Source organism: Hippopotamus amphibius, chromosome 11 (assembly GCF_030028045.1).
Source record: "Hippopotamus amphibius kiboko isolate mHipAmp2 chromosome 11, mHipAmp2.hap2, whole genome shotgun sequence".
In the NCBI taxonomy this organism is placed as follows: Eukaryota; Metazoa; Chordata; class Mammalia; order Artiodactyla; family Hippopotamidae; genus Hippopotamus; species Hippopotamus amphibius.
In genome coordinates, this window is record NC_080196.1 from 35258102 (window position 1) to 35284180 (window position 26079).

The 26079-nt window shown below is 49.1% G+C and overlaps 1 protein-coding gene across 29 annotated transcripts in view; it reads left to right on the forward strand.

Annotated features, from left to right (window-relative positions):
* The window catches only part of TRERF1 (transcriptional regulating factor 1), a 195752-nt gene that overhangs the window by 164436 nt on the left and 5237 nt on the right, over nucleotides 1-26079 (forward strand). For 26 of the 29 annotated variants that reach the window (XM_057698390.1, XM_057698385.1, XM_057698394.1 and 23 more), the window contains 9 exons: nucleotides 1053-1449; nucleotides 2255-2321; nucleotides 3363-3502; nucleotides 3636-3739; nucleotides 5264-5339; nucleotides 12970-13058; nucleotides 15350-15463; nucleotides 21536-21739; nucleotides 24198-24445. In XM_057698390.1, coding sequence (XP_057554373.1) covers nucleotides 1053-1449; nucleotides 2255-2321; nucleotides 3363-3502; nucleotides 3636-3739; nucleotides 5264-5339; nucleotides 12970-13058; nucleotides 15350-15463; nucleotides 21536-21739; nucleotides 24198-24445 — 1439 coding nt within the window. The remainder of the gene's footprint in view (nucleotides 1-1052; nucleotides 1450-2254; nucleotides 2322-3362; nucleotides 3503-3635; nucleotides 3740-5263; nucleotides 5340-12969; nucleotides 13059-15349; nucleotides 15464-21535; nucleotides 21740-24197; nucleotides 24446-26079) is intronic. The other 3 variants (XM_057698396.1, XM_057698398.1, XM_057698403.1) reach the window with 1 other exon arrangement.

Here is a 26079-nt window from a genome sequence, read left to right on the forward strand (position 1 = left end):
TCACCCCCTGCTGCCTCCTACTCGGGCGCCACCCTGGGCACGGGGATTGCCAGGGGCCACAGCTGTGACGGGCACTGGCCTGCAGGGCCTGGGAGGGGACCACAGACTGCCCAGAACTTTTCTGCAGGTATCCCCACCGCCCCTCCCAACCGCACCACTGGCTTTCCAGCCACACCCAGCTCTGGGTTTTTCTGGGCTGAATCTGGCACACAGCCAGGTCTGTTTGTGTTTGGCTTTGGCATGCCCTGCTTATCTCTTTCCCGTGCATGTGTTTACTTCTTAGTATATCTGCATCCATGTGGCAGATCTTTCTTCCAGAAGCTGCTTGGTTCTGCTGGAATAAAATAAACTAACATTGCTGACAGGAAACCAACCTAGGAGAAGGGTTTACCAAAGATGAGCCACCAGTGCCGGGAGCAGTGATGAGGGGTGGTGAGGGGGGAGGTTCCCCAGGTCCACTTCTAGGAGAGCACACGAGACGGGCCTCCAAGACCCGGGATGGTTCTCCTCAAGCCTGATGATAAATGTTAACCTTGAAGGAGAGCCCAGCGTGGGTCAGTGGCCCTGGGAGCCTTGGCCAAGGCCTGTCCCCCTCTTCCTGCCCCACAGCCTCTGCCCAGCTTCCCTGAATAGATTATTCTGTCCCCGTCTCAGAACATGTGCTATCTGTCCCCGAGGTCTGTCCCCGGGGAGCAGTGGGGAATTAAAGGGCCCACTCAGCTGGCTTGCACTCACCAGATGGGAATGCAGTGATAAGCGGTGAAGAATGCGAATGTATGCCTCCTTGCCCACCCACTGTTCCTACCACCCCCACCCCTCTCCAGACATGAGGGATTTCCTCCAAAACCAAAGTTTTCTCCCTCATCACGCCACCAGATCTCGCCTTGTCTGAAGCGGGTGTGGCCGTTTCTTGAGGCAGGGGATGCTGGGGTCAGACGCGTGGAGGGGAGGCGGGGCCCCCGTTAGGACAGAGGTCCCCCTTCCCTCAACCTGTGGAAAGGGCCTGGGCGAAAAGCCCACGTATCTGAACCGGATCGTTCCTGCCGTTGTAGGAAATCCCCAAGAAGCACCCGCCCGGCGCGGCCAAGGCCGAGGAAGCCCTCAAGACGGCGCCGGAGAAGAAGAAGTTCCGGCACCGGCCCGAGCCGCTCTTCATCCCGCCGCCGCCCTGCTACACCGCCAACCTCGCCGCCTCGCACGCGGGCGCCACCCTGTACCAGAGCCAGCTGCGCTCCCCGCGCGTGCTGGGCGACCACCTGCTCCTGGACCCCGCCCACGAGCTGCCCCCCTACACGCCCCCGCCCATGCTCAGCCCGGTGCGCCAGGGCTCGGGGCTCTTCAGCAACGTGCTCATCTCCGGCCACGGCCACGGCCACGGCCCCGGCGCGCACCCGCAGCTGCCCCTCACGCCCCTGACGCCCACGCCGCGCGTGCTGCTCTGCCGCTCCCGTGAGTCGCCCCGGAGGTGCCGGCTGCTGCCCCCGGAGGCCTCCCTCTCCCGCGTCCTCTCATTTACCCCCACAGACCTTGGCGGTGGCGCGACTCTGTGTACCAGGCCGTGTGCTAGGTGCTAGAAACCCTTAGAATCCTTATCCTCGAGGGAATCACAGTCTAGCCGCGGAGCCTAACACCTGAAGTGCCATGAGAGTTTCTCTGGGTTGAGGAAAAAGTTGAAGTGTGCTGTGGGTAATGGCGTGAGACACCCAGAATAAATGTACACCCAGCAGATGTACAAGTAGGATTGTATGCGAGACCACGCCTTCACATTTTAGCTCGCTGTGTAAAAAGATCGAGCAGGGGAGGCCTGTGGCCGGGATCTCTTTCTGGAGCAAGAATGGTTTCATAGAAACAAGACGGCTTAGCAGTGGACTTTCCCTAGTGGCCCAGTGGTTAGGACGCCGCACTTTCACTGCTGAAGGCCAGGGTTTGATCCGTGGTCAAGGAACTAGAGTCGCACAAGCCCTGTGGTGCAGCCAAGAAAATTTTTTTAATAATTAAAAAAAAAAAAAAAAAAAAGACAGCTTAGCAGACCAGGTGGGGCAGCTGGCCATTCCTTACCTTGTGTGAGTTGTGGGGAAGCCCTAACCCACCTCACTCCACACTCCATCCAGCTCCTCAGAGACTGCTGGGGTAACTCCAACATGGGTTGAGTAGGAGAGGGGCCCTGTCATGACTGTTTAGATAACTGCTCATTTACTTTAGCTTCTTCACTACCCTTCCTTGTTGACCAGTGACCTCTGTTTTTGTGCTTCAGACAGCATCGATGGCAGCAACATGACAGTCACCCCGGGGCCTGGAGAGCAGACCATTGATGTCGAACCGTAAGGAAAAGCCAATTATTCTTTAGAACAGAAGCCTCAGCCTAGAAAAGGGATGAGGAGTTTTGAGACGTGTAACTAGTACTTCTGGGGTCAGAGTGGCCACTAAGCAAGAAGTTGTAGAAATTGTAGGATCGTGGTATTTGTCAAGTACTGTCGTTTCTCTCTAATTGCCAGCATTTCAAGGCCTTTTCTAAAGACTAAACGCATTAAAAGCATGGAGGCTTGTGTTTGGAGAATGAGGCATCCCTATCTCTGGCTCCATGACCCAGTTTGGTTGGGGCCACATGCCTTCACATCCGCAGTGACATTGAAACATCTCTCTCAGGGTGCCTAGCTCTCCACAAGACTCCATCCAGGTGCCCTCGATCCCTCATCCCCTCCCTAAGATTCTTGGCCAGTCCTCTAAGTGGGCTTGTTGAGTACTTGAGTTGGGGGATATAATGGAAAATAAAGGTGGTTATTTTCATGCATAAGCACAGTAGAGGCCAGATGGTAGAGTGGTGAGTAGACTGAGTCAGGAATCAGGAAACCTGGTTCCAGCACCATTTTGTTATTTGGTCTCCATCAAGTTAACCTTTCTAAGCCTTTGGTTAACTCATCTAATTAGGAAAAAGTATCACTGCCTTGCTTACATCACAGGTCTTGGTGAGGTTCAGATGGGATCATTTATGTGAAAGTGGTCTGAAAGGGATAAAAAATGAAATAAGCGCTTTGTGTTTGTCCCACTGGGTTAAGTGGTACCCTGGGCCGTGCTCTGGGTGGCTCTTCCCTTGGAATTAGGACCCTCCCTCTCCCAGTTACAGGGAGCTATGAAGCCCCAGGCAGTCTTCTCCCTTGCTTCCTGCAGCATCTCTCCCCTATCATAAAGCTGTTCCTTATCCCAGTGGAAAGGCCATGCCTGGAATCTTTGGATCACACTGTGAGGAAATGCCCCTGCATTCTTCTTGCAGAAGGAACTGATTTCCTTCTTTTTCAAGTCCCTGACAGTTGCTCTTGGTCTCCAATTGAAGACCACACTTGTTTTTCTTCTTGTGATTAAAGACGCATCAACATTGGCTTGAGATTCCAAGCGGAGATCCCAGAACTCCAGGATGTCTCTGCCCTGGCCCAGGACACACACAAGGCCACCCTGGTATGGAAGCCCTGGCCAGAGCTGGAAAACCACGACCTCCAGCAAAGAGGTATTGGCAGTGTGGGAAGGACTGAGCAGGAAGGGCTGGATTCTCTTCCAGGGGCATCTGGCTCTAGGATCAGTGTGTCTTTCAGTGACACTGAGCTATCTCTGATGCAGTAGCCTCTCTTTGTTCCCAACAGTGGAGAATCTTCTGAATTTGTGCTGTTCAAGTGCGTTGCCAGGTGGAGGGACCAATTCTGAATTTGCTTTGCACTCTCTCTTCGAGGCCAAAGGTGATGTGATGGTAAGGAACTGTAAAAAGGAGGCTTCCCAGTTCATATGCTTCATGTCAGAATTCTGAAAAATATTTTACCAAGTTTCTGTGTTGTCTCACACCCCACACAAGCAGCTCATAAGACGATGACCAGTCAGTGTGCCTCCCATGTTCCTTATCTCAATGAATAGGTCAGGATTTGAAAACCTACAGAAGACCTCCAGTTGGACTTCTGTTTACACACCTGTTCCTAAGTAATAATGATGGGAACATCTGTCTCGGGAAACTAGAGTTTCTTTTCAGCAGTCTTGTAATTCACATCAGGAAGCACGTCTGCAGAGATGGAGGTTAGAAGGCCTTCCTGAAGCAAGACTTGGCCTAAAATGGCCCATCATACTCCACTCATCATTCTTCCCTGCTATAGAAATCAGCCAGAGTTTGACATTCATAGAACTGTTTGCTCCCCTAACCAAAGTGAAATGTTTGCCGTGCACCATCTGGTATCAGTCTACCACTTTTTACACAGTTCTCTGGCATCCCTAAACCAGAACCTTGGTGCTCTTTTCCCAAAATCAGAGCTGACCATTTGCCTGTTCAGCCAGGACCCCTGGCTAGAGCACTTCGTCACTAGCCTCAGCCTCCCCTTTAGGAAACACATGATTCTTATACCAGAGCTAGCCTCATGCTTTTTGATTTTATAAAAATGTGAAAGTAAACAAATGTCTCAGTACTACCTTCTCATGAGATTATTGATACCCTTCAAGGATTCTCTAGAACGTTGGAGAACTTTCCTTGACTTCTTAAGATCAGTGCTGCAGAGCGGTGCTTCTCAAACTTTTAACATCCACACAAATCACCTGGGGTGTCTTGTTAAAATGCAGGGTCTTACTCAGCATTTCTGGAGGTGGGGCCCATGGTGTTACATTTCTAACCTGCTCCCAGGGGATGCCTTGCAGTTGGTCCATGGACCACACTTGGAGTAGCAAGATTCCAGACCCCCAAACCATCCACTGCTCAACTCCACCTGCACCATTTAAAAAAAAGAAAAAAAGGCAGAGGCTAACGGGGGCAGGTTTGAAAGGGTTATTCAGTGAGACTCCCTGGAAGGACACTGTGTAGTACAGTTATTACTAATGCAGCTGTTCATGTTCAGTTGTAATGAAATGTGATTTTTCTGCAAAAACAGTTCCAAATCACCCACTCATTTCCTCGGAACCCTTCCCCAGAGACTCAGCCTCCATACAGAGGAGGCCTCCCCATATCTCTGAAGCTGGGGCCCTCACCAAGGAAGGAGTGGGGTTTTGGCTGCCACCTGGGTTTTTGTGACATGACCAGCTGGCTGCGGGCATGGGTGGAGGAGGTATTAGCATGACGAGTCCTGTTGGGTGCTGACCGGAAGGAAGACCCCAACCAGGGGTGTCTCCTCTGGTTTTCCTCCCAGCCCCCCAACCCCGGGCCCTGCCAGGCTGGCTCGTTTTCCCTGTTAGGTAGATGGTCTTCCAAGGACACAGCCCCGTGACTGACTCTCGCCTTTTGTCTCCCGTGGGTCTGCAGGCTGCTCTGGAGATGCTGCTGCTGCGGAAGCCCGTCAGGTTAAAATGTCATCCTTTAGCAAATTACCACTATGCCGGTAGGTCACCGGGAGCCCTGGGTCCCCTTGCTTCCTGAGAGCGGGCTGTTTGCATGTTGGTTGTGTCCCCTTTTGGTAATAGATAACACTTGTTCTGTGTTCAGCGCCACTTGTACTCTCAAGGCCTCTGGGGTGTAGGTGGTGGGGCAGCTGTGGTCGCTGGCTGGTCGCTGTTGGGCATTTGTCTGTCTGGCCTCCTGCCCCTCGTGGGCGTGCCAAGAACTGGGTGATGGTGGACGGGGCCTGCAGGTGCTGCAGTGAGGTCGGTGCACCAGGAGAAAGAGCACAGAGGCAACAACACGCAGCAGTCCCTGGGCTTTGGGATCCGAAGACGTGCGTTCACATCTTGCTTGCAGCCCGTGGCCCTCTGCGGCCTTGGTTTCCTCACCTGTAAAGTGGGGCTGACATTCCATCTCCTGCAGCATTTTGTGAAGATTTGAGAAGAGTATATGGTGCCCAATGCCTGGCCCATTCTAGTAGCTTTATTATTCATTTATTGAACAATTAGTGAGCACTTCCTGTGTACAGGACACTGCGCTGAGCACTAAGATGAGGAAGTGACAGTGACAGATGTAGACAGAGTCCTGGCCCGTGCAGTTTGGAGTCTGAGGAGGAGGCAGTTACTAAACGACAGATTACCCATGGCGGGTGAAGGACGTGTACATACATACCTACACGTACGCGTGGATACACGCGTGCACGTGCATAGACATACGAGTCCATCTTAGCAGGGGGTGGGTTAACGATGGCATCACCAGTACGAGGGAAGGAGGACACCCCTTGAAGAGTTGAATGTAGTGAGAACCTTGAAGAGAGAAGGAAACAGGTTGGGGAGCCTGTGGTGACAAACGACATTGAAGGGAACATTTGTATTTCTGTGAACGGGTAGCCCTGTCCATTCTGGGGGGTCTCCATGCACCTGTCTGTGCTCTCTATTTCATAGAGGACTGGCTCCTCCAATGCCCCTTGGTTGTTAATCGTTTGAAGGTGTCTTTGGTGCCTGGGGGGGACCCTGTGTAGGTAGGTGCTACGTACTTCAGAGGCCTTGAGAACCCAGTAATATCTCTTCTAGTCCTTGGTCCAGGCGGCCAGATGTGGCCTCAGGTGAGGGCTGTTCTGCAGGTACCGGCGTGTTCTCAGGGGGCTCTCTGTCCCGCCCCCTGCCACCGTCTGCCTCGCAGAATGGGCTCCTCTCCCGAGTCAGCCCTCCTGCCTGTCATCAGGGGATAGAAAGGCCTCAGAAGCCACTCACCCGAGCACAGCAAGCCCGGGACCTGCCCGTGGATCGGTCTCGGCACACAGGCCGCTGCTGCCACTAGGCAAGCACAGGGTGGACGCATCGCATAAAAAAATCCATCACTTAACCCCCTGGCCTCAAGGAAGCAGTTTCTTAATATTGTCTCCATCATTTCCTGCTCGGTGTCTGCCCCGAGTGTGGGTAGAAGATGTGGGAGTTCTCTCTAATCTGCCGTGGAAACAGTTCATTCCTCTCTTAATTCCCAGCGTCATCTGCTGCCCATTAAACCCTGACAGGCCGTCCAGCCTCCCGGAGCCTGTGTCAAGCTTCTTTGCTTAGTGGGGAGACTTCCCAACCATCTGCTGCAGCTGCCCTCGGCCCCCGGGGTGACTGGGTGGCCGGCGCCTCTGGGCTGGTCAGCTCCAGCAGTGAGTAACCTCGGCTAGGACCCAGATCCCCTCCAGTTCCTCCTAGCATGCCAAGCAAGTATTGCGATTTTTTTAGTGTGTGTCATGACATAAAAAAGATGGGAAAGCTATGGGCTAGAAACCACCCCACCCCCAAACAAAACCAAACAGAAACATTAAAATAGTACTGAGAACTTTGAAACTAGAAGGCCCTAAACTCTGCTAAAATTCATTGATCTTTGGGGGCTGGGGGCTTCCTGGCAAATCCTTTGCCCATCCCCTGCGCCCTTCCCCCACAAGCAGACCAGGAAGCACTCTTGTTGCTTCCAGAATCTTTTTGACCCTTGGAGACAAGAGAGGTGGAGCTGTGAGGTGTGAAGGGTTGGGGTCCCATTAGCTTTGTGTCCCCAAGAAAAGGGTGCTTACCTAGGTCTGCCAGTCATTTGTCTTCTCCAGGAAGTGATCACAGACTGGGACCCAGAGAATCTTCTAGAATTATGAGCAAAAAGGACAGAAGTCACAGATCTCTGCAGTCTGACCTGACTCCATCCCCTTGGCATTTCCCTTCCAGGCCACAGAAGAGGCCACAGTCTACCCGCATCACATGCCCCAGCTACCAGCCACGACTGCCTGCTGCCCTTCTCGCCACCCCACCCTCTGACTTGGTTCCTGGTGTTGGTGAACCCCATCCCCGTGGCCCCATCCTGTCTTGGCCGCTGTGCCAAGCCCTGTTGGGTTGCTCTTCAGTAGGACTGTCTGTCAGCTCAGGTTCAGCCTCCCAGGGACACTGTCTTCTGGCTCTCTTTTGCTTCCGGCTCTGTGGGTGTGGCCAGTGTCACTCCAGCCCAACTCAGGCCCTGAGATTGCACTCCAGACTCCCAGTTGTCTAGAGAGAAAGATCAGATCCCCCCTGGCCTGTGCCCTGGAGGGAAGGTGGAGAGACTGGGTTCGGTGGGGAGGCTGTGAACTTGGGAGAGACAGAGATAGGAACCTGTGAAAATCACTCCCCTAACTTTACTCCTGACTTGCCCTTCCACCCCATCCCGTCCCATGCAGTTCAGTAAGAAAAGGAAAAAGCAACCAGTGCTGGAGCCCAGGAGAGACACCAGTGTGGGTGGGCAGCCCGCCCAGATCTGGGGGCTGCTTGGCAAGCCCGGAGGAGCTCTGTTAAGATCCTCAGAGGAAGGAGCTATTGCAGTGGCCCCCGGGCTCTCTAATTCACACCAAGTTTCCCGGTCCAGCCCTCTCTCCGCATCCTCCACCCATGTGTGGGTAGCCTTTGTTTGCAGTGGCTCTCAGTCAATGGTTGGATTGGGTGGGAAAGGCTTGAGTGTGGGGGCGTCAGGGTGACAAGGATGCCTGGTTGTGATTATAGGGCTTCCAGCATCCTTGGTTTTTCCGTTGAGCCGGTCATTCCTGCAGATGGGTGCGGAGTGGAGGGGTGTCAGAATTGGCCTTGGGACTCTTGGCAAAGGTTCCACAGAGGCTACTATGGGCCACCACCACAGCCCAAGCACTCACTGGGTCCTGAACCCTGACCTGACTCCGGAGATGGGAGAGACCTGGAGGAAATACCCATTCGGCTGGGGGGAGGCCTGGTCTCCGCCTTGGAAGCTGCCCCAGTTTGGTGAGGAGACAGAATTACATTCTCCAGAGAATACTTTGCAAGAAACACAGCTGTGAAGTCATCTCACAGGCATGTTTAGCCCATGTCGCTAGCTGGAGAGTGAGCCCCCGAAGGGCAGGAACTGAATTAATACTCACTCTGTGCTGCTTTGCCTGACACAGCACTTGTGGAAATGAGGGTTAGTGGACAAGCTCAGGTTCTGGTTTCAGATCAAGGCCTCCCTGCCTTTGGCCTCTGGAAGGGATTTTGGTATCACCCGGTTCACCTGCACCCCTAAAAAAATTACTCAACCATCACTCATTGTGGAAAACCTTTCACGGAAATGAAGATCTGGTATAAAAACAAGTCCTCGTTTTTCTACAGTGAACGTGTCTTTCTTATGTAACTGCTGTAACCAACAGCATCAATAACAGTTTTAAAAGCTTGAAAGGAAAACAGAAAGGCCCTCTTTAAAAGATACTGTGCCCAAACTTTCTCTCACCCCTCCATGTCTCTTTTTAATTGCCTGCGTTCGCTATAGATTGTCCCAAATTTTACCACCATCCAGAGCCTGTTTCCCAGCAACCGAAGCTCAGAACATTTTTCCTCTGGATGCTGTTGCAGCACCAGTTTCCTCCAGTTAATTAGGCTCTTTGTAATTAGCCTTAATCGTCTTGTTAGGGACCCCTGCTGATAATAGCCCACTAGCCAGGAATCCCCAGGGAGAATGAATGAGCGCAGGGGTGGGGGGGGAGGGGTGTCACTGCACTGACCCTAGGGACGTGCTGAGTGGACAGCATGGCTCTCCGAGTGGGAGACCAGGCAAAGAATTGGGGTAGCCCCTGCTTCAGTTTTGCATTTTATCCTGGACTTTGTCCAAGAAATAGAATCCAAGAAGGGCTGGCTTAGAAAAACCCCGTCCAAGAATGAGGGAAATGCTCCTGCCAGACAGAGTCCAGGAGGAGAGACGCTGAGCCTTACCTTGACTGGGTTACAGGAGGATTTCGGGGTAGAGAGGAAAAGACTGTACACGTTACAAGTAGCCCAGAGTTAAGGCTGTGGGTGTGCACACACAAAAGGGGACGCCGGCAGGGACCAGTGGGCTGCATGAGCGCCGCTGACATAGACGTCAGCAGGGACCAGCGCGTGTCCCATGGCTGCATACTGGGTTGGAATCTGCCATCCAAGTGGCCAGATCTAAAACACTGACCGTGCACATCCTTAGGGCCAAAAGTTGTCAGTCACAGTGTGACTGTCACCATCCCCAACTCACAAGAAAGGAAACAGATTCAGAGAAGTAAACTTGCAGGGGCCCCAGAAGGAGTAAGCGGCAGAACCAGGTTTGCAGGCTATGTTCTTCTGATTAAAGTCATCCATTTTATCACAGCACAGTGACCTTGTTATTTGGGGCGAGCACATTCAGATATTATGTTTATACACCAGGCTTTGGCCTGGGAATTCGGCCCAAGAGCCCAGGAGTGGATTCTCAGTGTCATGGGCGATCCCGTGAGTAGGATGGGGTGAAGATGGGGCCCGCTCCAGTGTGAGCGTGAGCACGGATGGCCTTGTCTGGTCCCGCCTCTGCCTCCCAGTTCGTGGACACCCTTGTTGGACAGACACGCACGCACAGCACAGTCACATGTACTAAAGTGCCGACCCTAGGACTACGTAGAGGAGCCATCTCTCACCATCTGAGCATGTGCTCCCTGCTCCAGCCCTCAGCGTGGGGGGCAGCACAGAGAGGCAAGCTAGAGGGTGCAGCCCACTTCCAATCCAGGGCCGGTGGTGTGGAGTGAACACTCTGGGACTGGGAAGACTGAAGACACCATCACAGAGCAGCAGCCTTAAAAACCACCAAAGAGTTGATGGGGAGAAGGCCTTCTTCCCCCGTGAGGCTTGAGGATCCCCCATAACAGATGGTCCAGGAGGTTACTTCACCTTCTGTGGGATTACACCTGGCAGGCCATCTGGGGACATGAAGGGACATGCTTCTCACAAGTAGACGGACCTGGGGACTTAACACTGTGGTTTGGGCAGTAATCAGGTGATGAGCTTGGTCGGGGTGGAAGAAAGTGTGTCCACCATAGAGGCTGAGTGGTGAGAAGGCTGCATGGCCCTGTGAGTGTTTCACGGGGGCTTCGAGCTGCACTCTGACTCGGGAAACGTAGGATCTGGCTTAGGGCGGAAAGGATTCTCATTCATCTAATTGGGGGTTTTCATCAGCAAAATGTCCCCTAACTTCCTATCTGAGATGCAACCCGGAGCTGCACAGACTGGCCCTGCAGCAGGGCAGCATAGCAACCTCCCTATACACTTGTCCAGGGACTCAGCTGGTGTGACATGTCCCTGTCGTGGTCCCCGTTGCCTCTCTGACCGCTCTTTGCTGTTTTGATGGATACCTAAAAGGAGGCATGACTCCTCTTTGGTTTGAACATTGTTGGTTCATCCTTTCTGTCTTGCTCTTCCTGAGCAGATGGGATCTGGGAACCCAAGCCCTTGAGTGTTGGACAGAATTTGAGGAATGGTGATGGAAGTGCTCCAGAGGCCCCACCGACCTCCTCCACCCACGTCCACTCTAGCAAAGCTTCACCAAACCCCTGGCCCCACGTCTCCTCTCTGTTACGGTGGTTTGCACAACCAGAGGTGTCCTGGTCTCCAGAATCTGTGGAAGATGCTTCCTTCCTCTGAGGGTTAATCAGAAAGCTGCTTTCATTCTAGAAGGAAAGAGAAACTAGCAAACCAAAGAAACCGGGTGGTGGCCCTACTTTATAGAGGCCCTAACCGGCCCAGCTGTGGAGAGCATATTCTGCAGCTGGAGCCAGAGCTCTTGGCTTAAGGACCCATCAGGGAGTCGCACGGAGAAGGTGTTTATTTCAGAAATCTCAGCTGACATCACTGAGTCACATATTTTTCTCAAGAACCCTGGGATCTCCGCCTCCTGCCTGCCTGCTAGGCGTGGTTTCACCTGATTGACTGATTTGGGCTGAACCTTTTAAGGGAGAAGCAATTCAGGTTTTCTGAACTTCAGCCCCTCAGTCAACCATAACAACATGGAAATCTTGGGCTTGTTCTGGTTGGAAGGAAAAATACTATGGCTTGGGGGATTACAGCTCTGAAAAGTAGAGGCTTGTCAAAGGCCCAGCCATATACCATCCAAAGAATCAGAGATACAGGGAATACAAAAAATTAGAACGAGGCTGAGTTTTCCACAAACCAGCCACAGTGATCAAGCCTTCCCTGCAGCCCCCAGAAATAGGACTCCCATTGGAAATAGACCAATACCATTCTCTGCAATCGTCTGTGTACCCTGCTTTGACATGAATGTCAAGTTCAGCCAGCAAGGCAGATGCACCAGCCTGGCACTGCCGGCCTCTTCTTCACTGGTCTGCAGATCTGTCAGGAACCAGTCCCTCTCACCTCCCAGCCTCATCTGCTTTCCCTCTGCTGAAACCCTGTAGCTGAGCCACACTGGATTATTGCTTATTTCTTGAACACCTCCATTTCATCATCTGTAAAATGGGTAACAGTAATACCAGTCTAATAGATTGTCGGTAGAACCAAATGACGGCTATCTGTGAAGTAAGCACTTACGAGTATTAGCTTTTTTTTCCCCTAATGTCTTGCATGTAGTAAACACCTAATAAATATCTGCTGAATGGATGAGTGAATGAATGAATGAATGAATGAATGAATGAAATGTGTCTTCTCACTGCTTGCCTCTGACTTCGCACACAGCACTTCCATTTCCTTCTTGCCCAACTTGCCTCTGTGTCTTTTTAAACTCCGCTCAGGTGTTTTCTCCACCTGGAAGCCTTCCTGGCTGCCCTAACCTGAGTGTGGCCTTCCTCCTTTGTGCCCCATCGGCACCCGACCCCTCCCTTCATCCTTGCAGTCATCACCTTGAATGCAGTGCCTCCTGGTTTTCTCCCCACTAGATTGTAAATGTCTTGAGGGTGAAGACTGCTGAACCCAGCACACATGAGGAACACTTGTCCTCATCCTAATTACATAAAAACTGCAGCTAAAATCCACTGAGCATTCCTGATTTTCTAGTTACTAAGCTAGACACTTTTGGGGCATTATCTTCTTTAACCTTCACAGAAATCCTAAGAGGTGTAGACAATCAGAATTGCTCCCATTTGTAGGTGATAAAACTGAGTCTTAGGCTCAATAACTTGCCAAGGTCAAGGCCCCCCGCTGAGATTTGAACTCAGGTGTCAAGGCTGCTAACCATTACACTGCACTTCTTACTCAGAAAGGACTGTGGTATGTATTCTATCACATGCCGCACAGTTGTAGTTTTTAGCTTAACTAAGTGAACCAGCAGCTAAAGGTGGGGAGAACTGAGCTGTTTTTTATGAAATTTGTGTTTTCTTGTAGGTTCGGACAAGTGGACCTCCCTAGAAAGAAAACTGTTTAATAAAGCACTAGCCACTTACAGCAAAGACTTTATTTTTGTACAGAAGATGGTAAGTATTCTTTTTCCCATTGCTGACTTGAAACCAAATCTGGGAAGTTGTACATCCTAAGATATATGGAACTCTTTGGTTACTGGTTTAGGACTTTCACCAAAACAATGTCTTCCATCTCTTACTGGTAAAGGATGGTATTTGTTATGGGTGGTGTAGCTCCGGTGTTAGGGATGTGGGGGGAGGAGAATAAGATTATTTGGATGTGGCAGTGGTGGGGGGCTATTCTTATCTAAGTAAACATGTGTAATTTATACATTCTATTTGAATAAATCGACCTGAGGCTGCTGGTTCACAATTTATATAATTTATTTCCTGTGTATTTGAGAGCTCTATCATGTTTCTGACAGAATTTGGTGGCGGGGAAATTGGAGAAGGGGGAATATGAGCCCTCCCTCTAGCTGGTAGCAGAGTTTCTGGTGTGGAGCCCCTGATCATAAGGACAGTAATAATAAAAATAATATGTTACATATACAGCATTTCACAGCAAAATAGAGCTGTTTCAGAAGGATGAAATAGCGCTTTATCCAGCCTATAAATGTAATAGGCCTTAATTGGCTGAGAGGCGGTTTAGACTAAAATTTACAATGATTCAGAGTGTTTCAGCAAACCAATGAATGATGGAGCCATACTGACTTATTCAGGCCGTTAAGATGCTCAGGTCCACAGAGAATAGAGTCTCAGGTGACAGCTGCCACTGGCTCGGGGCTGGGCCTCAGTGTTGTCCCAGCTTCACGTCTCCTGTCCTTAATCCTGGGCCTTGAGTGGATGAGAATCAGAGCAGGTGGACTTTTTCTCCAGCTTGCCTCCATCTTCAGATCTAAATTAACGCTCATTTTACTCTGCCTTGGAGGCCACTGCCCTCTTTGTCGCCCCATTGTCCCAGCTGCTCCCAGGCTCCCGTCTCTCCTGAGTCACCTCCTCTGGGACTGGCCTGTCCTAGGCCTATTCCTTCAAGGCCCCACAGCTTGTCTACTGATGATGGATTCATGTGTCATGCTCACCAGGCAGTGCAGGGGGGTTTTTTGTTTGTTTTTTAATTAATTAATTAATTTACTTTATTGGCTGCATTTGGCCTTCATTGCGGCACACGGGCTTTCTCTAGCTGTGGTGAGTGGGGCCTACTCTTCATTGAGATGCGAGGGCTTCCCATTGTGGTGGCTTCTCTTGTTGTGGAGCATGGGCTCTAGGCGCCCAGCCTCAGTAGTTGTGGTATGTGGGCTCAATAATTGTGGCACACAGGCTCTAGAGTGCAGGCTCCATAGTTGTGGCGCACGGGCTTAGTTGCTCCGTGGCATGTGGGATCTTCCCGGACCAGGGGTTGAACCCGTGTCCCCTGCATTGGCAGGCAGATTCTTAACCACTGCGCCACCAGGGAAGTCCCAACGTAAGGTTTTAAACAGGGGTTCTCTGGGACACTACCGTCCTTCCCTGGGTGATTCTAATGTAGAAATTCACAATGTCAGGTGGATGTGAAGGGGCAACATTGAGGAGACCAGACTTCAGGAGGTGCCCTTTTCATTCTCACTGTGCAAAGGGGCACGTTCCCACCCCCAGGGGGACAGCCAGCCTTTTAATCTGCCTCCAGAAAACTCACATTATTGAACCCCACTTGGAGTTTAGAGAACTATGAACTAAACAAAGGAATTTTTTCTGTTTAAAACACATTTACCTTTGCCCCTTTGGGAGAGAACAGGGCAAGGCTTGTTTTCTGCAAACACTAAGCTCTTGTCATCGTAACTTTTGCCTTATATTCCTGTTCGATTACTAAGGAACATTTCTCATAAATAGATTTTGAAGGTCAACAAGTTGGAGAGCCAAACGCATTCAAGCATTTGAAAAAGCATGCTGCTTTGTGGATGAGAAAAGGGAATGAGCTCTTTATGGATGGATGTGAAAAAAATCTCTGAGCTATCTTGTGAAAAAAGTCAAGATGCAAAACAGTACATAGAGTGTGCTGCCTTTTGTGAGGCAAAATGGTGGGGAGGAATGTATTTTCGTGTTTGTTGGTTTATGCATAAAGAAATTCTGGAATGACACCCAGGATATGAACAAGAGGGGCCAGCTGTGTTGCAGGGGTAGGGAGGCATCAGATGGATGGATGGATGGATGGGTGGATGGATGGACGGACGGACGGACGGACGAACGACAGGTATGGGGAGATTTTCCACCATGTGTATGTTTTTATTCAACTGAGTAAACCTACCACCTTCTACAAACAAAATTGAAAAGCTTGCTGCTTTGTACCCTGCCCACTGCCGCAGCTGATCTTGAGCTGGCTTTTCTGGCAGGTGAAGTCCAAGACAGTGGCTCAGTGCGTGGAGTACTACTACACGTGGAAAAAAATCATGAGGCTGGGGAGGAAACACCGGACTCGGCTCTCGGAAATCATCGACGATTGTGTGGTGAGTGAAGCCGCCCTGGCGCTGCTTATGCGGGCCCCGCCCCAGCCCCATGCCCGGGTTCACAGGTGGCTGGCGTTTGGCTTGGCTTTGCCAAGGTGGCCTCGGTGAGTGGGCGACAGGCCTGCTCCCCAGTAGGATAACTAGGCAGAGGGACGGCAGCTTCAGGTTTGACCTGCAGCCCAGGGATCAGTTAAGGAGGTGAAGCCTGGCTTGCATTCTGGCAGGTAGGTGTCAGCGGAGTTAAACCGTGGTGGTCCCAGCCTTGATGTGGGCGGTTTATAAGAGGCACCCTGACATCCTGGGACAGCGCTTCCTGATCCTTCCACAGTCACAGACGCTCCTGACGGGAGAACTAACGTGCCTTAGACTGAGCGCCTTAGACCTGAGTGCCCTTGGGTTTTACGCAGCTTCTGTGAAGCATGCGCAGGGAGCAGCGTTGACCTCTAGATGGCGCCAGGAATGCTCAGTTATTGGGAAACGGTTAGCAGTGTGCACGATGCCGAGCCTCACATCACCATTTATCCTCGATATTGATTTCCTTCATTAGCAGGCAATCCTAAGTTGTCTGCATATTAAAATGAAGAACCTACTAAAGACATCATGAGATTGAAATCTTCTCTGAGCCCCTTGTTTGTGGCTTTGGAGATTACTACTGCTTTTGTCCTCACGCCTAACTCTTCTCTGCACCCATAGCCAAGGGAAATCTTCTTACATGTACAAACCATGTATGTGTAGGTAAAAATTACATCTTACAACAGATTACTAAACTCTAGTCTGCAGCCATCAGGGAACGTGTTTGGAATTCATAAATAGCGTGAATGTTTGTAATTATACTTTCATTCCCCATTGTGTCCCTCATGTAAGTGTTATTGGCACATATATGGGTTAATCTCTTTCACAGACATTTACATAGCACTTCATACGTTGCAAGCATTGGAGTAGGAGGCACTTTACACATATTGACTCATTTTTTCCTCATACCAATTCTGTTAGGTAGGAAACTAAGGCACAGAGCCTAGGTAACTTAGCCATGGTCAAAGTGCTGGTGAGTGTGTTGTCTGAGCCTGATTCCCTTGTGTAACACGTAAGAGCAAGCAAATGCAGATCCTCTTAGAGAAGTGTGAAAACACCTGGACTTGTTAATGCTTCAAAGCCCAAGTTCCTAACTAAGAATTGACCCTAGCTATGAAATATATACATATATAAAAATGTATATTGGGACCCAGATGTCAAAAACAAAATAGGCATCTATAGAATAGAATGGTATTGCCATTCTTTCCATGTGAGATGGCAGTATTCTATATTCAGGGCTTCCTATGATTGGGAGTGTTATTTGACTGCCTTAAGTAGTGACGTCTTATATCTGAATAGCCTTTTTCTTCTCTTCTGTGGCTAATATTTACAAAAGCAATGTGGCCTCTTCTGGTTCAGTCAACTAAAAGCAATTGAGTTCCCACTATGTCTGCAGTGCTGTGGGTCACCCAGGACTGTTAACCGGCCTCTGCCCGCTACCCCAGGAGCGTATATTATAGGTGGGAAGACATGGCATACACAAGGGGAAAGTTTATTGTGAACCCCAAGAGGCTTTAAAATCAGTATGAGATGGGGACCAGAAAGTCTGAGATATGGCCTTTGGGGACGCTCTCATCCAGCTCCACCAGTCCTCAGGCAGAAGTTTGAGGCCCAGACAGGGGAAGGGGCTTGCCCAAGGTCACACAGAGCATTGCTTTCTGAATGAGTAGAACAGACAGTAAAAGAGGAAGCACAAAGAATCCTGGCCTGGGAGACTTAGGACCTGGCCCCCAAGCTTACTGACCTGTAAAATGGGGCCAATGGTTTAGATGATTTGGAAAGTCCCTCCCAATTCTGGAATGTTCTGGGCTCTGTCAGAGTCATGTTTTGGAAGAGAGCAAAATCAGAGGATATAGTTTCCTAAGGCAAACTGATGTCTTTTCGGCTTGGGTGTTACCAAGTGCCCAGGACAGTGCCTGGCATAAGATCGGCACTTGGTAAACATTTGCTGAATGAATGAGTGAACAGTTTTCCCTGGTAGGAGTCACTCTGGGTCATGGTAACAATTCCTCTATGAACTCCCTGGGAGGAGATCGGGTGAACCAGGGGATTCTGAGCAGGGGAGGGCTGCTAAGGAAGGTGTTGCTATGGAAGGCAGAGGCACCATCTTGGGCCAGCAGGGCTTTGCAGGTGGGTGGAAAGGCCTGAGCCAGCGTGTAGCCTCAGACTGAGGAGGAAAGGTGAAGACGTCACCCCAGGCACCACACCTTATTTGCGAGGAGCCGGTATTAGGCTGGGTCAGGTGCAGCCACACCTTGTGACCTGTGAGCTTAGGGAGAACAAAAAGCTATGTGGAGAGATGACTCAGCCCCCCCCGAAAAACAAGAAAATCTTGATTAAAGGCCAGCGTGGCAGCTCACAGCTCCCTTTAGGGCACCGTCAAGGCTCAGTCAACCTTCTGTGGATAGTTTGCCAAGTGGAAATGAAAAACTGGGACCATGCAAGGATGGGGAGGGTGCAGGAGGCACAGTGCGAGGACGGGGTCCTGCTCTTTGTCCTCTGGGCCTGCCTGGGACACCTGGATAGCTCTCCTGACCATATTATTAAAGAGACAGGTGACTATATTCCCCTCAGATGGAGCAGTCAGGTAGCTCAGGGACTTTTTTCAGGGAGAGGGGAGAGCAAGGAGGGTGAGGAGTGGGTGACTGCTGTTTAGGGGCCAGGAGGTCAGCATAGCACAGTCGCTCACGCAGCAGGTGACTTGACTTCTTGCCTGAGACCATCACAGGCCCTTCCACTCTTTGAGGCAGAAGAGAGGACCGAGGTGGGCTCTGCCACACCTTTCTGTCCCCTGCCCAGGCTCCTTCTCCCACTCAGGGCGAATCTGTGGGTCTGGCTGTGAACAAAATTCAGCGCAATTCAAGAAACCAGCTGAGAAATTTAACTGACTTCAGAAGACAGTGGTCAGGGCGCCAAGGGCACAGCTTCCCCGTGGTCCCAGGCCTCAGCTACCTGCAGCATGGTTCACTGACAAGGGGCCTGGGAAACATCCTCCTTCCCTCTGACCTGGAAAGGCAGCTGGTTCTAATGGTTTTGAGAGGTTTAGGAGCTCTGTGTTTGAGCTGAAAACCTAAGCCATGTCCAGATGGACAGATGTGCATCTGTGGACGTGTGCAGGCAGGCAAGGAGCAAAGGCTGAGGTTTTAGAATCAGATGGTGCAGGTTTTAAATCTCAATTCAACTTCTTTACCAGCTATGTGCTCTAGGGAAAATTAATTCTCTGGCCAATTTCTCATTTGTTTAAAAAATAAAAATTTGTAGGGAATTCCCTGGCGATCCAGTGGTTAGGACTGCGCACTTTCACTGCCGAGATGCTGAGGGCCCAGGTTCAGTCCCTGCTTGCCTGCAAGCTGCGTGGCACAGCCAAAAAACAAAACAAAAAAAAAAAACCAAGGAAAAAAAATAAATTTTTCTTAAAAAATGAAAAGAAAAAAACACTAAAAAGAAAAAAAACAAAAAAATTTGCACACGGTTTTTGTGAGAACTAGCAGTGGGGGGGTGAGGGGGTTCCTGATCCACAGCAGGCCTTCAGTATGTTGTCATCACCGTCATCATTCATCAGTGACTGTAACACTCAAAATTTCTTTCGCTTAGAAATTTGAGTTGTTGAGCATTTGTGTTTTAACTTATAAATTTCTCATAATACAAATGCCATTTGCAGGCCTGAGAAATAAAAATCTGCTCCTCAAGAAACTCTTATTTGGACTCTCAAGGTTTTGAGCACTTTGTAAAATATATAACCATCTCTCCGCCCTGTACTTGCCCACTTTTCTACCAATTTTGGAACATTACCAAATGTTTCCTTTCACAATACATCATGAAATGACCAACTTGTTGATGCAGAGTCCTACATGTTAGGGTTTTGTCCTGTCTTTGAATCTCTTAGTCACTTCGGTGAGCCCTTTGGCTTGATGATAAATCATTTTGTGAACATGCGTAGATTGCCATTTGAAGTAAAACCTGTCTATGTTCCTGAGACATATATAATCACAGGACAGTATAATTTAATCTGTAATTTAATGGCTCTATGGAACTTTTCTTCTAGGAGCTTTTAAGCCAAACAATGGCATGGTGAGAAAATTGTAATTATAACAACTGCCGTGAAATCAGTGCCATTGTCCTTGAAAGTTACTATGTAATTTCCTTTAAATGGTGAGCTGTCTGCCAGGGTCTGCTTAATAACCTGATACTTGAGACCACAGAGTTCCAGTTCTGTGAAGGAACGGAGTGAACCCGTGGAGTTTGACATAACATGATTTTACCTGAAATGCTTTGAGATTGGAAGGTGGTGGATTCATGTGAGAATAAGGCCCTTTAAGTGATATCAGCCTGTATGTTCTATACTCATAAGAGATCTGTAAGCTTATATCGTAAATCACTCTGTATAATGTATTAAGCCTGCATCTGTACTCATTGAAGTGTTTCAGCAAATGTAATCATTACTGATTAATCCTAATTAACCCACTGGAAACTGGGACCATTTCTTGAGTATACGCTATTAGTACATGGTCTCAAATATGCATATGTACCACATTAAATAAGGATGATACGGAAACAGTGAGGAGTGTGCTAAATGCCCCTATTTCCTGGGATGATCTTTCTCTCCCACCCCCAGTCCAACCTGGAGAGAGAAAGCTAGTGGTTTCTGGATCCCAGGGCACTACTACTCTCAGAAATCTTTATTCTTCTTGGAAATTCTGGCTTCTAGGTTCTAAGAATCATAGGCTCACCCAGAGTCACATACTGTCTGGGGTAAACCAAACTGGAGCCCACGTGCTTTAACCAGTGGGTGTGCAGAGAGCCCCGCAGAGACAAATGACCCATCACGAGGGAGGCAGCTAGACATCCCTTTTGTTTCCTCATTTGTAAAATAGGAGGACTCTTTACAGCCTGTTCGATGACATAGAAAACGCATTTTGTACACCATGAAGTGCTGTAAAATAGCAGCTGAAATGAAGTTGACGTAACGTAGAATTGCCATCCCTGGTCCTCAGTCCTTCTAGGCTCTGAGGAGTAAGCATCCCTCACCCCACCCCCCACGAGGACGGAGATTGCAGTGTAACGTAGTTAGTTCCATAAAAGGGCCTCCTAGATCTCTGCACCCCATCCCAACCCACCCCAGGTACCTCCTCCAGGCTGCTCCATTAATTGTCTTGTTAACCTTGAGGAGGGTCAGGACCTTCTACTTAATTCTCCACCTCATTGCTGTTCTGAAGTAGAGGGAGGGGATACAATCGCAGAGAGGATAATTATTCACAGAAATGTTTTCCTTGTTCTTTGTCATGGAGTGCCTCAGGAGGGCATTTCTCCAAGAGCCTGTGATCAGAAGCAAACAAAAAAAGCACAAAATAAATAAAAGGGAATATCCCCTCCCATTTCTGCTCCTTTTCAGAGTCATTGTGGTTCAGTCTTTGATCCTATTTTCTGACAAGGACAGAGCAGGAGCACATCAGAATGCCGTGAGTCACATGCCTTCCACAGGTCAAATCAATATCTCAGGCATCTTGCAAGGAAATGTGTTAGAAGACCTTTAAAAACAAATCATGATAGGTCTTTAGTCTCTGTCCAGAGGGGCTCCACAGTGTTATTACTGCTTGAAAACCCTCCTTACTGCTCTGGGGAGGCAGAGCTGCTACAAATGGGGCAGCCTGCCTGAGTTTTAGTCAGTGTCAAGGTCCGCTGGTCTCAAACAAGGGGGAGAAACTCTACACACAGAACTCTGTCCTCTCTGCATTCATTAGCATATTTTTTAATAAGTGATGAGAGGACCCTCAGTGGGCCAGGGGGACTTCCTTGCCCTCAGAATTCCAAGTGTCCAGTGACCAACTTTGTAGAAACCATATTCCTCCCCAGAGGCCTCTGCCAGCCAATCTTTATGCACAAAGAAGCCCACGCAGCCTCAGCATCCAGCCCCTCTCTCCTTCTGGCCCCTGTTCTGTTCATCGCTAAAAATGCCATTTGGGGATTTTCCCCATTTTCCTTTTATTGCCTTTACACCAGACGAGTGAAGAAGATGAAGAGGTAGAGGAGGAGGAGGAGGACCCGGAAGAAGACAGGAAATCCACAAGAGAAGAGGAGAGTGAATTGCCCAAGTCCCCAGAGCCACCAACGGGCCCGGTCCTGGCTCCCACAGAGGGGCCGCCCCTGCAGGCCCTGGGCCAGCCCTCAGGCTCCTTCATCTGTGAAATGCCCAACTGCGGGGCTGTAAGTGTCTCTGCGTCCTCCGGGGATCTGGGACTTCTGGTAGCCGTACTTACAGCTGTGCCCGGCTTTAAGAGATGATGCATTTTACAAAAGGTGTACTTTAAACAGTGAAAGTTTGGCAGAGGGAGGTCCATGGCAGCCATGCTTTTCTTTCTTTCATCCATTTACTTATTCATTCAGCCTGTAGGTATTCCTGGAGTGTGTTTTCTGTCAAGCACTATGCCACGTGTTCGGAGGACACAAGTCCGTCCCTGCCCTCAGGAAGCATGTGATTCAGGCTCTGCAATGGGCCTTGGCCTCCAGAACTTGCACTCCATGTTTCTTGGTGCCTCCCCACTCATCTGGGCTGTGTCACACCAGGTCCTGTCCTGGAAACATGCATTTAAATGCAGTGGGAGAGCCCACAGAGAAGGAGTGTCCTTTTACGGCATAATTACAAAGATTTAGCTAAAGTTTATCTTTGTACTCTTTGGGGGAAGCAAAAAAGATTTACTAAGCAAATTTTTCATGTAAACACGCTAAAAAGGTGTCTGTGTAATAAGTTAACCTAGTACTTTTCAAGTACATTAGAAGCATCATTTACCTAAAATAAAACCAGTTCACCATTTAATCATTCTTAGCACTAAGGGACGGCCTTATGGAATCTATACTGGCCTGATCTAAGGCTCCCTGTGTATTTTAATAGATATATTTTTTAAATTGTTAGCTTTGGACTCTCAGTCTCCCCTGGTACCCCGTTCGTCTGAATTGTTAAGTTTTTACCAAATCAAGTTTCTTAAAGCTGGGCACACCTGTGCAGGCAGGCTCTAGAGGTATCATGCAAAAGGGTAGAATGTTGCTCCTTTCACATGAAGCCCTATTTTGCCCAAGTTAGTGTTTATCTTTGCTTGTGTGTTATATAGGATAATACTGTTTTCCAGGGTGTATTGAATGCTGCTTGTTGTCTGTCACTTAGATGAAGAAAGCAACAGTCTTTAAAATATTTAGATCCTAAAGCAGAAATTCACTTGATTTACATTTAAGCAAAAATGAACAATTTTTAAAAATATACATTTTGCATTAGCTTTGAAGAGAACATAAGAAATTGCTAGCTTGTTTCTGTCTTTGATGCTTAATGAGCTGGACGCTTCATTCCATCATTGATGTATTGTATAGAGCACTTCTGTTCAGGGATGATTAAGATGTGACTTTAAATGACAGTATCTTTGGCGAATTTGTTTAGAAACAGGATGCTTTGGGTGTACAGTAAATCCTTTCCCAAGCGGGAAATCATCTTCTATTTTACCCAATCAAAAATGCTCAGCAAGGTGAATATTTTTTCGTGACTTCGAAAAAACAACAGGGAAAACAAGCATGTTGGTTTTATTCGTTGCCTAACCATGGAGGTTTCGGTTGCTAAATCAGTGAAAGATTTTTTTTTTTCCTGCAAGTCTGTAAACAGAACTCATGAACTTAACACAGAGCAACCTTCTATGGCTGGACAGTTCAGTGGGTACTCCCATGAGCTGCCTCATTTAACTGTCTGGAAGTCAGGGCTCTGGGAATTCAGGAGCGTGGGTTACATCCCCTTACAGCAGTGGATCTCAGTGGATCTCAGCTGGGTGTGATTTTGTTCCCCGTGAACATTTGGCAGTGTCCAGACACATTTTTGTTACATCTGGGGAGGTGCTCCTGGCATCTGGTGGGCAGAGGCCAGAGATGCCGCTGAACATCCTGTGATGCGCAGGGCAGCCCCGCAACAAAGAGTCGTCCAGCCCAAAATGTCAGTGATGCTGAGGCTGGGAAACCGTGCTTTACGGCAAGCTTCAAAAGACCGGGTCGTTCCCCCTTTTTATCATCCTGCAGGAAAATCTGGGGGGTCTGAAACGTTGCTTCAGCACTGGGCTGCCAACAGGGGCTTAGACATGACATACAGAATATATCACAGCAGCTGATCAGTGTCTTCTGAGCTGTGTCTCTTGGGGTTCCAGGGCTTCCTGGGGGAGATAGAGCTGAGCAAATAGGCTCAGTTTTGGGAGGGCTGTCTATTTCAGCCAGCTACCTCTGCTTTGAACTCTGAACTTTTGAATAAGACCTGATTTTTTTAAGTAAAGAAAGAGAAGGAAAGGAAAAAACAAAAGAAAAAAGGGGTGGGAGGTAGTTCCTGGCTGAAAAAAAGAGTGAAAGCTGGTCCGAAACCCCTCATTTTACAGATGGAAAAAATAAGGTGTTCAGAGGGGAAATTGCCCAATGGTCTCCCTGTGAGACAGAGGTGCTGGGTTGAGTCCTAGTCTTTGGTTATAACAATGATGGCTTTTTTATTGGCATAGCATTTGTGGTTGTGGTATTTGATCTCTGCGCTTTGTGGCATTTGCCCAGAGTTTGCTTATGTAAAACCCCTAGGCCTTGTCATTAGACACTGTTTCGAGTATCACATGTTCTACCAATGAGTAACTAATAACCCTAATTTCCTTTTCAGGACTGTAGATGTCATGTCACTCCCTTTCTTCCCCAGGTGTTCAGCTCCCGACAGGCACTGAACGGCCACGCCCGCATCCATGGTGGCACCAACCAGGTGACCAAAGCTCGGGGTGCTGTTCCCCCTGGGAAGCAGAAGCCTGGCAGTGCCCAGAGCGGGTACTGCTCGGTGAAGAGCTCACCCTCTCACAGCACCACCAGCGGCGAGACAGACCCCACCACCATTTTCCCCTGCAAGGAGTGTGGCAAGTAGGTAGAATTGGGCCAGGGACTGAATCTAAGTGTGTGATGAATAATGCCTCTGTGGGGGCTGGGCCATAGTGCCTTATGGTGGGTGGACCTTGTCTCTGACTCCGAATACGGTCATTCTGATGTCCTAAAGCCTAATAAGGATGGACATCATCAAAGAGCAAATCTCTAGTGACAGAACTTCACTCTTTTCCAGAAAGAAGGGATGGGACTCTGATTCCGACCTCTTCCCTTCACACCCAGACCATATTCACTAGTACTGCTCTCTTTGCATCCCTGCCAGGTGATTTGAGAATGGCTCTGAAACATCTAATCAGGAACTCTCTGTGGCAGAGATGGCTTTCCTACCAATACTGCTCATTCCTGCACCTAGGGCGGACATCACTAATCAACTGCTACACTCTTTGCTACCACATGAAGATAAGACTCAAATCCTTTCAATCCTGATGCTTCAAGCCGGCAGAACCAATTGATCAGAGTTCACTCATGAGATAAAACCTATTTGTCATCTCTACTGTTTTGACTATAATTTAAAGCAACTGACAGTAGGTAGTAATAACAGTGTTAAATAACGTTTACTGAGCACTTAACTTTGTTACATACTTTACGTGCATGAGTTCATTTAATCCCCACATAGAAGCTCCATGTGATGCAGATACTGTTTTATCCTTGTCTTACAAATAAAGACTGAACATTAGGTAAAATGACTTGCCCCAGGTCTGCTCAGTAAGAGCCGAAGTGAGATTCGAATCCATATGTGTTCAGATGCAAAGCCTGGGCTTCTGACCACTGTTCCATCCTATTGGTTTGCTTTGTTTGCTTATTTACTTATCATTCATGGTGAGATGCACACAGTTCCTTCCCACAGCATCCTATATAGAATTCCAGTTTACTTCTCAGGGAGTCTGCCTCCAAGAGGGGTTGTCATAAGTGACTTCTTTTAGGAGCCTTGCCGAGTGTCTCTTCCTGCAACCTCCAATGCCTCAAACGTGCAGTGTTACCTGGGGAGATACCCACCGGGGAGATATCCACCAGGTAGCTGCTGAAACTCTACCAAGGGAACATCCCTAGTTGTATGAATGAGGCCAACTGGGACCTCTGTTCATAATATTCATCCTTGTGGAATATTTCAGGCGTATTTCAGGCATCTTAATAGTTGTTGCCATTTATCAGTTACTCAGTATTTGCCTGGCACTGTTTTAAAGGATGTTTACATATATTGATTAATTTAATCTTAAGCCCGATGAGGTAGGTACTCTTAGCCTTAGGTCAGTGGCACCTGCCAGAGTGAGTTGGAATCAGCACCTCTCTTCCTGCAGAGATGGGGAGACAGACTCAGGCGTGGGTCCCCTCCTCTGGGCTTTAATGTCCTTCAGAGCCAGGACGTGATGTCATCTTCACGTCACCAAGGAATAAGTGAGGCCCTGGGTTGATCATTGGGCTTACTTACTTGAAATAGTGAAATCTCTTCAGTCTGACTCCCACCTACTTGGCCCTGTGGTGGGAGAGGCGGGGCACAGGGGTCTCACCCGTTTCTTCTCAGAGGAACCAGCACCTTCCACTCACTGCCCTCAAACAGGCGACAGCTCCTTATTCCACTAGGTGGCAACAAAGGACATTTTATCAACCAGAAA